This window comes from Scyliorhinus torazame, chromosome 1 (genome assembly GCF_047496885.1).
Source record: "Scyliorhinus torazame isolate Kashiwa2021f chromosome 1, sScyTor2.1, whole genome shotgun sequence".
NCBI classification, from domain to species: Eukaryota; Metazoa; Chordata; class Chondrichthyes; order Carcharhiniformes; family Scyliorhinidae; genus Scyliorhinus; species Scyliorhinus torazame.
This window is the reverse complement of record NC_092707.1, coordinates 19,856,815-19,871,677: the sequence shown is the minus strand read 5'-3', so window position 1 is coordinate 19,871,677 and position 14,863 is coordinate 19,856,815. Positions and strand designations below refer to the sequence as shown.

General features: G+C 50.5%; 1 protein-coding gene across 1 annotated transcript in view; it reads right to left on the bottom strand.

Moving 5' to 3' along the window:
• The window catches only part of pi4kab (phosphatidylinositol 4-kinase, catalytic, alpha b), a 345,324-nt gene that overhangs the window by 316,614 nt on the left and 13,847 nt on the right, over nucleotides 1-14,863 (bottom strand). Inside the window, exon 3 of the mRNA XM_072473986.1 lies at nucleotides 14,265-14,358. Coding sequence (XP_072330087.1) covers nucleotides 14,265-14,358 — 94 coding nt within the window. The remainder of the gene's footprint in view (nucleotides 1-14,264; nucleotides 14,359-14,863) is intronic.

The following is a 14,863-nucleotide window of genomic DNA, read 5'->3' as shown; positions in this document are numbered from 1 at the left end:
CCACTACGCAGCCATTTGCAGATCTGCTCCACTGCCCAGCATCCACAATCCCAGCCGCGGTGCAGAAGCGTCCGTTCAATACAGCAGGCCATGCCAGACTCCGACCCCGACAGACCAACAAATCCTGATGCTGCGTGCCTCAAATCTCCATACCGGGTGGGCATCATTACGAAGCATGCGCTGCCTTTCTCCAAGACAGCGAAGCACCTCCCGATCCTCAGCGTGGATCCCGACGATGAGTGGTGTGCTGTCCTCAGTCAACAAGGCTTGCAACCGGTTCAAACTGGACACCGGCGCATCGGCCAACCTCATCTCCAAATCCGATCTCGACACCATCCGCGTCAGACCAAGCATTCTTCCACCGGCCTGCCAGCTCCTTGACTACAATGGCAATGCCATAGCTGCCAGTGGCTCATGCCAACTCAGAGTTTCCAATAAGTCATTTAAAGCGACACTGCGATTTGAGATCGTGGGACCTGACAGAGCATCCCTGCTCGGTGCTCGGGCCTGCAAACTCCTGAACCTGGTTCAGCGAGTCCACACCATGTCATCCTCCCAGGCGACTGCCACAACTGATGAGAACTTCCAGGCTGAAATTGATGACATCATCACGCAGTACCACAGCGCGTTCGACGGAATGGGCACACTCCCATACCGATACAATATCCCGCTCAAAGCGAACGCCACCCGTGATCCACGTACCACGTTGGGTGCCGGCACCCCTCAAGGATCGCCTCAAGCAGCAGTTACAGGTCCTCCAGGACCAGGGCATCATATCAAAGGTCACAGAACCCACGGACTGGGTCAGCTCCATGGTCTGCGTCAAGAAGCCATCAGGGGAGCTTTGAATCTGCATCGACCCCAAGGATTTAAACCGCGACATCATGAGGGAACATTGCCCGATACCAAAACGAGAGGAGTTGACCAGCGAGATGGCTCATGCCAAACTCTTTATGAAGCTGGACGCCTCCAAGAGGTTCTGGCAAATACAGCTGGATGCATCAAGGCGCAAGCTGTGCACATTCAATACCCCATTCGGTCGCTACTGCTACAACCGGATGCCTTTTGGCATCATCTCTGCCTCAGAGGTATTTCACCGCATCATGGAACAGATGATGGAGGGTATCGAGGGGATGCACGTGTATGTTGACGATAGAACATAGAAAAATACAGCACAGAACAGGTCATTCAGCCCACGATGTAGTGCTGAACCTTTGTCCGAGATTAATGATAGATTATCATAGAATTTACAGTGCAGAAGGAGGCCTTTCGGCCCATCGAGTCTGCACCGGCTCTTGGAAAGAGCACCCTACCCAAGGTCAACACCTCCACCCTAACCCCATAACCCAGTGACCCCACCCAGCACTAAGGGCAATTTTGGACACTAAGGGCAATTTATCATGGCCACTCCACCTAACCTGCACATCTTTGGACTGTGGGAGGAGCACCTGGAGGAAACCCACGCACACACGGGGAGGATGTGCAGACTCCGCACAGACAGTGATCTAAGCTGGAATCGAACTTGGGACCCAGGAGCTGTGAAGCAATTGTGCTATCCAAAATGCTACCGTGCTGCCCATCAGTTAAGGTAGAACCTTAAACAACTGGCCTTGCACACGGTGAGTATGCATTCATCCTTCTCAGAGCTTCCTCCCACATCCTTCGACGGCTCCCAGTGTGGGAAGGTGACAGCAAGGTCCCCCCGACAGTATATGGATTGGACCAGGAGTGGAGCGGTTAAAAAAGTGATCCTGGTGCAGCGGAAAGTGCGAGGAAGGAAAAGCAAGATGGCAGTGGGTGAAGACCAAGCAGCGTGGGCGCAGTGGTCGCAGGAGCAGCAGGTGTTTCTTAAACGCTGCTTCGAGGAGCTGAGGACAGAAATGCTGGCGCCAATGAAGGCGGCGATTGAGAAGCGGAGGCGGTCCTCTGCTTTCTAGGCATGGTCAACTTCCTCGGTAAGTTCATTCCCAACATGGCGGCACACACCACAGCCCTCCGCCATCTCATCAAAAAGTCGACGGAATTCCAGTGGCTGCCCGCTCATGAGAACGAATGGCATGAGCTCAGGGCAAAACTCACCACAGCCTCGGTTCTGGCGTTCTTCGACCCTACCAAAGAGGCCAAAATATCCACTGACGCGAGCCAGGACGGTATTGGGGCGGTGCTCCTCCAACGGGATGACTCCTCCTCATGGGCCCCAGTTGCCTATGCCTCCAGAGCCATGACGCCCACTGAGCAACGGTACACTCAGATCGAGAAGGAATGCCTGGGCCTCCGAACGGGAATCAACAAATTTCACGACTATGTGTATGGCCTCCCAAAATTCACGGTTGAGACAGACCACAGGCCACTGGTCCACATAATCCAGAAGGATTTGATTGACATGACGCCTCGGTCACAACGAATCCTTCTCAAGCTACGCCGCTATGACTTTGAACTTGTCTACATGCCAGGCAAAGAACTCATTGTTGCAGGTGCCCTTTCCAGGTCTATCACCACACCATGTGAACAAACTGACTTTGTCTGCCAAATCGATGCGCAGGTGCAATTGTGTGCCTCCAACCTTCTGGCCACTGATGAGAGGGTCATCCAAATTCGTGAGGAAACGGCCAAGGGTCCTCTGCTACAGTGTGTGATGCAGCACCTCATGAATGCCTGGCAGTAGGGACAGTGACCCCAATTTTACAACGTCAAGGACAACCTGACGGTGGTGGATGGCATCCTCATGAAGCTCGATAAGGTTGTGATTCCGCAGAGTATGCGAGCAATGGTGCTCGGCCAACTCCATGAGGGTCACCTGGGAGTCGAGAAATGTCGACGCAGAGCTCGAGAGGCAGTCTATTGGCCGCGCATCAGCCAGGACGGTCCTCAACTGCCCCACATGTCAGAAATTTCAGCCAGCTCAACCCAAAGAAACTCTGCAGCAACATGAGATAGTGACCTCCCCATGGTCCAAAGTCGGTGTCGACCTTTTCCATGCCAAGGGCCGTGACTATGTCCTCCTGGTCGACTACCTCTCCAATTACCCTGAAGTGGTAATATCGTTGTTACCGTTTCATCTGCCCTATATCTACACTAGCGACACCTTCCTGTGTACATACGGTCATTTTAGCACATTCTGTATATAGTCACGCACATATACACATCCACACGCACATGCATCTTAATATTTATTATCTCAACACACACAATATAGAGATAAAGCATGCAAAGAAACGTTTGCCAGGCATGGGATACCGCTCACGGTGATGAGTGACAACGGTCCCTGTTTTTACAGCCAGGAATGGTCTGATTTTGCCCGCCTATACAACTTTCATCACGTAACCTCCAGCCCCCACTACCCGCAGTCAAACGGGAAGGCCGAAAAAGGGGTCCATATCGTCAAGCGATTACTATGCAAGGCTGCAGACTCAGGATCCGACTTCAACCTGGCGCTGCTGGCATACAGAGCATCCCCGCTGTCCACTGGGTTGTCTCCTGCTCAGATGCTCATGAATCGCACTCTGCGAACCATGGTTGCAGCCATCCATGTTCCAGACCTTGACCACCTCATGGTCATACAAAATATGCAGCAGTCTCGGGCCCAACAGAAATCAGCATACGGCGCTCATGCCACGGATCTCCCCGAGCTGGTCCCAACTGATCATGTTTGTGTGCAGTTGCCTGACGGCGGCTGGTCCGCCACAGCTGTGGTGGTCATGCAAGTGGCCCCGAGATCCTTCCTCGTCCGCATGGCTGATGGCTCCTTCCTACGACGCAACAGACGGGCGCTGCGCAGAGTTCCACACCCGCCACCTAGCCATGATGTCCTGCCTCACACAATGCTTCCTCCGGACATGCCCTACCACGAGGCCACCGATCTATCACCAATCCTGCAGACCTCTGCATTGGCGGCGGTCCCGCCTATCCAAGTGCAGGCGGCCCCTGATCCACCCTTGAGGCGGTCAATCAGAATTCGGCGCCCATCGCAGAGACTAAACTTTTAAACTGAACTTTTGCACAACTGTGTTACCTTATCGTTTTGACCTCTGTAAATATCGTTGTTACCGTTTCATCTGCCCTATATCTACACTAGCGACACCTTCCTGTGTACATAAGGTCATTTTAGCACATTCTGTATATAGTCACGCACATATACACCTCCACACGCACATGCATCTTAATATTTATTATCTCAACACACACAATATAGAGAGAGAAAAAAGAGGGGGGGGGGGAGATGTCATAATATACATCTATGTATACAATGGAGTGCAGACAGGCAGTGATTGACACAATGGATGACCAGTAAGCACACAGAACAGTGCAGCCAATCACCAGACAGGACACGACCACTATAAAGTCAGAGGGCACCAGTTTGCCCGCTCTCTCGGGACCCAGCCTCTGAGACAGTCAGAGCTCGTGAGCTAGCCAGTGCCTACACCATGTGGTAGCTAAGTTAGTCTGGTCAGGCTAGTGTCAGGTCTCGAGTCAAGTCAGCATAGTGTTAACCCACAGTTGAACATGTATAATAGTTTGGATGTTGAATAAAATCGTGTTGCATTTTATCAAGTGTTGGAGGTCTGTCTCTCGCTACACTGCATCAAGTGCAGTTCACCTCGACCCAGCCTATCCAACACATCACTAGCCTCAGGTGTCTGTGAGTGTGGAGTTTGACCTTTCTCCCCATGTCTGCGTGGGTTTCCTCCCACAGTCCAGAGATGCGCCGGTTAGATATGGTTACGGGGTTAAGGGCGGGGATGTGAGCCTTGGTAGGCTGCTCGTTCGAAGTGTCGGTGCAGACCCGAGGGGCCAAAAGGCCTCCTTCTGCAGTGTCGGGATTCTGTTATTTTATTCTATGATTCTTAATTACTGTACAGACACTTTCAGAGAATAGAACATGATTATAATAATGATAGCAGTAACATTAGTTGATCCAAGTGCTGATCCAAGAAGGATTACTCAATTATATTTTCCAATTTGTAGGAATACAACTTCTCTTGCTCTTTATTTCCTCCCGAGGCTAAAGCTACAATTCACTGATATCTCTACTCCTCTTGCTCACATCGAAGCCTCCTGCTGAAACATTTACAAGGGACTAAAATTTATTTTAGTTAGCTTGGGTTCAATCCAAGCATCCCGAGTCACAAAATAAATGCTTTAAAATGGATCATCCAGCACAAAGCGAAAATTAGTGAATGTTAGTGGGGTCCATCACCTCTCTCAGATGTACAAATTAACTACTTCGGAATAAGAGCTCTCTCTCTCTCTCTTAGTTAGAGATGACAGATGCAGTTAATACCTGAGAATTACAAAGTATCTAGTTACTCAGTCGTAGCTATGTTGCAGAATTCCTCCGCTGTATGAGAGTCCAGAAATAAACACCAATTAAGCTGTCCATTTCTCCAGCAGGGGGAGAGTAAAATTGAGCAATGTAAAACGAGAGAAATGCACAACTCTTCTGTCATTTGTAGCAAATTACTAATCCAGTTGAGGACAGATCTAATAAAGCATTACAGTGACCTTTTTGTTCTGGACTATAATAAAGCCTTTACAAAAGCATACATAAATGGGCTTTGAAGTAGAATTATCCTGTGGACTTTGGGACCCCAATATTGGGATCAAATAGGGGTCCCGACGGGGCTCACGCAAGGCCAACGTCAAACCGCGAGGAAGGGTGCCTCCTAATTGAATGCCTCCAAGCTCGGCTCTCAATGCTGCCAGTCCGATCAGTGGCCAGCAGTCCTGGAGTCTCAGCAGCCCCACTGGGAGAGGTGGCTGCTGGTGGTGCAAATCGGAGAACACAGGCTCCTGTACTGGTCCGCTCATCAGGAACACAACAGCTGGGATGACGAAAGGTGGGTCAATCAGGGTGAATGGAGGGGAACCCCCCCCCCCCCCGCCCCGCCCCCCCCCGCCCCCGCCCGCCCCCCCCTCTCCGCTGAGACCCGGCCATGGTTGCAGCCCCCCCTCTTTGAGAGGTAAAGCATTTGCCTCCAAAGGTCCACCAGCTGCTACATGAAGGATGGAAGCATTGAGTTGGCAGCCTCTGCAAATGATGTGGGGGCGCCCTTCCAACACCAAAACGGTGGAACGGCTGCGGAAATCGATCCCAAATGGGGTCTCAACAAAACGAAATAAGCTGCCCGCCTCTGTGGAATGGTACACCTCCCATCCATCCCAGCGGAAATGTCTCGGGGAGCTATCCTGAACCTGTTTTCCTGCCCCACTCAGCCTCCAAGCCTGCCTAAGGGGCTGAGGGCAAAAAATCATCTCAGTGGATATAAAAGTCAGGAAATTCTGCTCAACCTATAAAAATAGTTCAGCTCCAGCTCAAAAATTGTTCACAATTCTGGACACGGCACTTTATAATAAGGACATGAAAGCTTTGGACACGGTACAGGAAAACTTACTCAAAAGGTTCCAGTTAGACAGCAGAAGCTGGGGGTGTTCGACTAAGAGCACAAACGGTTGAGAGGAGATTTGATAGAACTGGTGAAAATCACGAAAGAGCAAATAAAAACTGATTCCAATGACTGAAGTGCCGATAGCCAGAGGCAAGATTTAAGGCGACGGGCAGAGGTGGCGAGGAAACCTTTTTACGGAACAAATGGTTTGGGTTTAGAATGCACAGCCTGATAGGGTGGTGGATACAAATTCACTAATCGCCTTCAAAAGAGAACGGGATAAATACACAAAGGGGAAAGAAATTTCTAGGTTACAGGGAGCATGGGGAGTGGTGCAAAGTGGAGCAAAAGGTTAATATGCAGGTACAGCAAGTCATTAGGAAAGCTAATAGAATGTTATCATTTATGGCGAGGTGATGTTGGGCGGTTATACGCGTGTTCCGGGACTTGAGGGAGGAAACCGGATGGTACCCGGAAGAAACCCACGCAGACACGGGGAGTGTCTGCACCCAGAGAGTGGTGAGCCTGTGGAATTCATTACCACAGGAAGCAGTTGAGTCCAATACATTGTATGGCTTCAAGAGACAGTTGGATATAGAACTAGGGGTCACTTATGGGGGGAAGGCGAGCCGCATGCTGGTGCACCAGCTGCGCAGGCAGGCTGCGTCCAGCGAAATATTGAAGATCCGGACTGGGGCTGGGGATGAGGTGTCAGAGCCGGGGAAGATAAATGAGGCATTCAGAGAGTATTACCAGGGACTTTATGAGGCAGACCCAGGAGGAGAGGAGGGGGACAAGGGGTGGTTTCTGGACGAGCTGGAATTCCCCCAGGTGGAGGAAGCAAAGAGGCAGGCGTTGGAGGAATCCCTGGGGCTGAGGGAGGTGCTGGATAGTATCAGGGGTATGAAGTAGGGGAAGGCCCCTGGCAAAATTTTATAAGGAATTTGCGGCAGACCTGGCACCACATCTGTTGGGGGCGTTTAATGAAGCACTGGAGAAGGGGGAATTGCCAGAGACGATGAAGCAGGCAGTAATCACACTAATCCCCAGAAAAGGGAAGGATCCGGTGGAATGTGGGTCGTTATAGACCCATATCACTACTGAACACAGATGTGAAAGTATTGGCTAAGTTATTGGCGGGGAGGATGGAGGATTGTGTCCCGGGGGGGGTTGCAGAAGATCAAACAGGCTTCGCGAGGGGCCTGCAGCTCTCGAGTAATGTAAGACAGCTGTTGAATGTGGTGATGAATCCGTTGAGAGCTCTGGTACCGGAGGTGGTGGTGTCCACGGACGCGGAGAAGGCATTTGATCGGGTAGAGTGGTGGTACTTGTTCGAAGTTTTGGAAAGGTTTGGGTTTGGGCCGAGATTTGTGGCATGGGTGCGGTTGCTATATGTGGCGCCAAGAGCGAGGGTGAGGACGAATGATATGAGCTCACGAAGGTTTGAGTTATACTGGGGTAGGAGGCAGGGGTGCCCGCTGTCGCCGCTGCAACTTGCGCTGGCCATAGAGCCATTGGCGATTGGCTCTCAGGGGGTCGGCAGAGTGGCAGGGGATAATGAGGGGACAGAGGGAGCATTGGGTGTCGCTCTATGCCGATGACCTCTTGCTGTATGTTTCGGATCCGTTGGAGAGTATGGGAAGGATTATGGGCCTGTTGGGGAGGTTTGGAGGGTTCTCGGGATACAAACTGAATGTAGGGAAAAGCGAAGTATTCCCAGTGAATGAGCTGGCACAGCGGGCTAATTTAGGGGGGATGCCATTTACGGTAGCGAGGGATAGGTTTAGGTACTTGGGGATTCAGGTAGCGAGGGAATGGACGGGGCTCCATAAATGGAACTTAATGAAGCTGGTGGAGGAGGCCAGCGAGGATCTTAAGAGGTGGGATACACTGCATTTAACGTTGGTGGGGAGGGTCCATGTGGTGAAAATGAATATTCAGCCGAGGTTCTTGTTTATCTTTCAGGCTCTCCCGATCTTTATACAAAAGGCCTTTTTTCGGAAAGTGGACACAATCATCTCTGACTTTGTATGGGCGGGGAAGGTGCTGAGGGTGGGGAGGACCCTGCTACAGAGGCAGAGGCAGCCAAACTTGCTTCATTATTATTGGGTGGCGAATGTGGACAAGGTGCGGCGGTGGTGGGAAGGAGAAGGGGTAGAGTGGGTTAGGATGGAGGAGGAATCTTGTAAGGGGTCTAGTTTGAGGGCTATGGTGACGGCAGCATTGCCAATGGCTCCGAGTAGGTATTCAGGGAGCCCAGTGGTGCAGTCCACGGTGAAGATATGGAATCAGCTGAGGAGGCATTTTAGGATGGAAGGGATGTCGGTGCTAACGCCGCTGTGTGAGAATCATGGGTTTGAGCCGGGCGGGATGGATAGTGTATACAGGAGGTGGAGGGAAGTGGGGCTGGTCAATGTGAGGGATTTGTATTTGGAGGAAGGGTTCACCAGTCTGGAGGAGCTAAGGGAGAGGGTAGAGAGGGGTAGTGAGTTCAGTTATCTACAGGTTAGGGACTTCGCACAAAAGGTCTGGAAGGGGTTCCCTAGATTACCGGGATTCACCCTGCTGGAGTGACGGCTGCTTCCGGATGTGGAAGGGGAGGGAAGAATTGGGGATATATATAAGTGGCTGGGGGAGCAGGGAGGCGAGCGGGTGGTGAAGATCAAGGAGAAATGGGAAGCGGAGTTGGGAATGGAGATGTATTGGGGAGTATGGCGTGAGGCACTGCGAAGGATGGAAAGGTTTGGGTTTGGGCCGAGGTTTGTGGCATGGGTGCGGTTGCAAGGATGGGTGCAAGGATGAGCCTGATACAGTTTAAGGTGGTGCACAGGGTGCATATGACTCGGGCGAGAATGAGTGGGTTCTTTCAGGGGGTAGCAGATGAGTGTGAGAGGTGTGGGCGGGGGCCAGCGAATCACACGCACATGTTTGGGGTTGTGAAAAATTGGGAAGATTCTGGGCGGGAGTGTTCACGGTTTTAGCCAGGACAGTGGAGGAGGGAGTGGACCCGGACCCTTTGGTGGCGATATTTGGGGTTTCAGAGAAGCCGGAGCTCATGGAGAGGAGGAAGGCCGATGTCTTCGCCTTCGCCTCTCTTGCACGGCGACGGATTTTGCTGGAGTGGCGGTCGGCATCGCCACCGGGGGTAGCAGCATGGTTGGGTGTCCTGTCTGGCTTCCTGCAGATAGAGAAGGTAAAGTATGAGTTAAGGGACTCAGCAGGGGAGTTTGAGAAGAGGTGGGGGATGTTTGAGACCGTGTTTGAGGAGCTGTTCGTCACAGGGGGGTGGGTGGAGTGGGTGATGGGGACGGGGGACGGGGGGGTGAAAAAGGAGAAGAATCTGGACAAACTGTATGGTTGATTGTTGGGAAGAATGTTTCCCGGGGTGTTTATTTGCTGTAACCTACTTTGATACAAGTTTGAATAAAATGCGTTTTTTAAAAAAAAGAACTAGGGGTCACGGTTTAAATACAAGGGGCCGCCCACAAAGTCAAAGATGATGAGAAATCTTTTCTCTCAGAGGGAACTCTCTTCCTCAAAAGGCAGTGGAAGCAGTTGTCACGTCAACCCCACATTCGTGCCGACCTCCGATAACCTGCCACGCCCAGTGATATTAGAGTCTTCAAATATGTTTAAGGCAGAGCTAGTAGATTCTTGATCAACAAGGGCGTGACAGGTTATCGGAGATCGGCAGGAATGTGGAGTTGAGGTTACAGCCAGATCAGCCATGATCTTACTGAATGGCGTAGCAGGCTCCAGGGGCCGAGTGGCCGACCCCATCTGATTTGTATGTTTGTATGACATTTGACCCCATCCACAGCTCACAGATTGGATTTAGGCTTTAACCATCTGCCTTGGAAGCTTCATTGAGCCAGGTTGACAATACAATGGAAGTAGAAATACCCATGCACAAGTAACCGCTGATGCTCATAAATGTATTTGGACTACTACGATCCCAGACCAGACCCCAACAGAAATGTTTTGCCCCAGGAGTGATTGCACGAAGAAATAAGGATATTTTAAAACAAAACATTGATTATTATCACAATAATAAACTCTTTAACATCAAGCCCGAAAATAGTTCACAAATAACTTAACGAATACTAAATACAGTAAACACAATAATACCCTTATCTCTATCTCTATTCCCAATTAAACAAGAAAGGAAAAAACATACAGCTCAATCTCAATGGCACAGAGTAATACTTGCTTTACAGAATATATTTGGCTCCTGTAAGAACCCTTGCAGACTCTGGCTGGATGTCTTCAAAAAGCGGTTTCAACTGGTTTGTTTCAGCTCCTTTTTTTGTCCTCAGACAAGTCTGTGCAGCTTTTAAATACTATTAATCTTTTTTAACTATCTTATTGTGAGAGCAAAAGACTTTACTTGTAGTCTAAAGGGTAGCCAGATCCGAACACAACTCAGAAGCTTTCTCAAAATATCTGAATATCTTGGCTCCACGCAACTACAACATCAACTCCCCATGCTGAAAACACATCAACTCCCCATTGACTCCCCCGAATCAAACAACAGTGCATTAGCTTTTTACTCTGATCAATTTCATCTCTGGTTTCTAAAAGCTTTCTGGTCTTAAACAAGATTATTTTAAAAACGTGACTATTGCAGTCAAACACACTAACCCAGGCTTTCAATCCTTAAAATGCCAAATGTCCACAATCCAACAGATCTAAAATCCCACATTTGCTGCACAACCTAGTATACAATGCACATGGAAAATGCAGAAATCAGAAGCATTCGACAGGGATTAAAGGTTCAAGGAGTAATGTTTGACTCCTTTCAGCCAGTGTGTGAAGGTGGAGACCAGGGGTGGGATTCTCCAACCCCCCGCCGGGTCGGAGAATCGCCGGGAGCTGGCGTGAATTCCGCCCCCGCCAGTTACTGAATTCTCCGGCACCGGATATTCGGCGGGGGCGGGAATCGCGCCGCGCCGGTCGGCGGGCCCCCCCCCCGGCGATTCTCCGGCCCGCAATGGGCCGAAGTCCCGCAGCTGTCATGCCTGCCCCGCCGGCGAGAATCAAACCACCTCTCTTACCGGTGGGACTAGGAGGCGCGAGCGGGCTCCGAGGTCCTGGGGGGCGATCTGGCCCCGGGGATGCCCCCACGGTGGCCTGGCCCGAGGGTGGGCCTGTGCCTTGGGGGCACTCTTTTCCCTCCGCCTCGGCCACAGCCCCCGCGATGGCCGACACGTAAGAACCCCCCCCCCCGCGCATGCGCGGGGATGACGCGAGTGGCCGCTGACGGTCCCACGCATGCGCGGACTTCCGCCACCTGGCGAAGTCCTTTCGGCCCCGGCTGGCGTGGCGCCAAAGGCCTTCCACGCCAGCCGGTGGAGCGGAAACCACTCCGGCACGGGCCTAGCCCCACATGGTGAGGGCTTAGCCCCTCAAGGTGCGGAGAAATCCGCACCTTTGAGGCGGCCCAACGCCGGAGTGGTTCACGCCACTCCATCCCGCCGGGACACCCCGCCCCGCCGGGTAGGGGAGAATCCCGGCCCAGAAGTCAAGCTTTAGTCAGTTTTAGATTTATTCATAAAGTATGGGCGGCACGGTGGCACAGTGGTTAGCATTGCTGCCTCACGCGCCGAGGAGCCGGGGCTGATCCCAGCCCCGGGTCACTGCCCGTGTGGGGTTTGCACAACACAAAGATGTGCAGGGTAGGGGGATTGGCCATGCTAAATTGTCTGTTAATTGGTTAAAAAAAAAATTTGTTCGCAATGAGACACTACAAATATCGAACTTTTAATTCGACACGCCACCATCAGTGTCAATAAGTGCCTTTATATGCTCAAGTCATCGTTCAATGAGTTCCCCAGCCGAAACTTGTAGACACTAGACCTTAACTTATACAAGTAACTAACACCAGCTTGTTAAAGCAAAGGATTCGCCTCTTTCACTCAATTCCCGTTTTTCAGCAAGCTGAAACTGCACCCTGTGTTTCGCCACATCCTCTGCAACCTCCATTCCATTACAACACCAGCATACAGCTTTCACCAGCCAGGGCCGCCTACTTCCAGTGCAACAGTGAGCAAGTGCCACAGGGTTCCACACCCCCGGGAATAGGACTGAAATCTCAAGCATAGCCACCAGCAACTCTGGAGGCCTCACAGAGCAATACCAGGACCAATGCTGTTCTTCCATTGAAGGAGAGCACCACCAGGCAGATTTTCCGTCTGTCTGTTTTTAACATCAACTAGAATATCTACATCTGTGGAAAGTGTGCAGACAAGAACATTACAGTATTTTAAAATATCTGGCACCTGCACACGCATTTTCTCAACCATTTTCATCATATATTCCAGAAGGATTTGGTAATCCTATGGTTACGAGTATCAGCCCAGAGAACGCGTTCACATGCCAGCATGGCAAATTGTGAAAAACAATTCAATAAGCCCTGTAATTTGTGGGCTGCTACCAGTGACCAAGATAGTCTGGGGAAACCCATAAGCACTGCAGCACCTTCACTGTGGGTGGAGAAGGTGCAATTACAAATTTAGAGAAGCATTTTCCATTGTGTAGGAGCTATTTATAATGAATGGAAATACAAACACAAAAACTCTATGACCTTAGGTTGGGTATCCAATTACATGCGCACGCCATGGCTCAATTTCTCATGGTCACTAGCCCTATTTTAAAAAAAAATAATTTTAGAGTACCCAATTCATTTTTTCCAATTAACAGCAATTTAGCATGGCCAATCATCCTGCCCTGCACATCTTTGGGTTTCATAGTTTCATAGAAGTTACAGTGCAGGAGGCCATTCGGCCCATCGAGTCTGCACCGGCTCTTGGAAAGAGCACCCTATCGAAGCCCACACCTCCACCCTATCCCCATAACCCAGTAACCCCACCCAACACTAAGGGCAATTTATCATGGCCAATCTACCTAACCTGCACATCTTTGGAATGTGGGAGGAAACCGGAGCACCCGGAGGGAACCCACGCACACACGAGGAGAAGGTGCAGACTCCGCGCAGACAGTGACTCAAGCTGGGAATCGAACCTGGGACCCTGGAGCTGTGAAGCAATTGCGCTAACCACTATGCTACCGTGCTGCCCACGTTGTGGGGGCGAAACCCATGCAAACGCGGGGAGAATATACAAACTCCACAAGTGACCCAGGGCCGGGATCGAACCTGGGACTTCGGCGCCGTGAGGAAGTAGTGCTAACCACTGCGCCACCGTACTGCCCCTCTCTAACTCTATTTTGACTAAAGTCTTGATACAGCTTGATACAGTCATGTACAGCTCCATGCTGATTAATTTGTACTTAATTTGAAGTATTGCCAATATTTAGAACCATTCTGAAATCTTCACCTCATTACCTACAACATTTCAACAATACCATTGAGCAAACAATTGAAAAGAGGAATATGAGTTAGCCCGACTTCAAGATCGTTATGAATACAAATTCAGGGCAGGACTACGATACATAATAATCAAAACGTGGAAGGTGTCACCGAATTTTGCCAATTGCAACAGACAACACATGGTCTTGTGGCACAGTGGGTAGCATCCCTGCGTCTGAACCAGAAACTCCAGCTTCGAGTCCCACTTTGGGACGTGATGGTCGTTGAAGGTGCATTCATAATGTGGCAAAACAGGTTTATATCAATCAGCCTGTAAATCCTTCCACAACACCTATGGCCGGCAGTAAGGATGGCAGTGTATCCTGGTCAACCATGCTTGACGTGGAGTGGTGCCATTCAACCTACAGCCTCGCCCGATAAACTAGCGACCCTTTTCGGACAAAACTAGCTATGGAAACAGACATTTAAGCGTGTGCTTCAACTGCTTCATGCGCCTCCATCTGCAGTAAGCAAATCAAGAAGAACAGAGAACACAAATGAGATGACATTACCTCGGCTTTTCTTCCCTGAGCTGTCTTCAATCCATTGGACTTTGGGTAATCCCTTAAGAAGCCGGAGCAGGTAAGGGACCACTGTTTCTTTATGCTATGAAAAATTAACAAATTGGTTACATTTGTCTAAATCCAATCAGTTTATGAGTTGACAGTACTGAATTTAAAGCTGAAGATTTAGCAAGGCTTAAAGGTGATAGTGAAAGAATCATAGAATCTACAGTGCAGAAGGAGGCCATTTGGCCCATCGGGTCTGCACTGGCCCTTGGAAAGAGCACTCTACTTAAGCCCATGCCTCCACCCTGTTCCCGTAACCGAGTAACCCCACCTAACCTTTTGGACACATAATTTAGCATGGCCAATCCACCTAACTTGCACATCTTTGGACTGTGAAAGGAACCCGGAGGAAACTCACGCAGACACAGGGAGAAAGTGCAAACTCCACACAGTCAACCGAGGCCGGAATTGAACCCGGGACCTTGGAGCTGTGAGACAGCAGTGCTAACCACTGTGCCAACGTGTGCCGCCCGTTAAGACTTCACATGGGTCAGTGAAATGGGGAGGCAATTTAATATGGGCACAGGTGAGATCAGATTTTG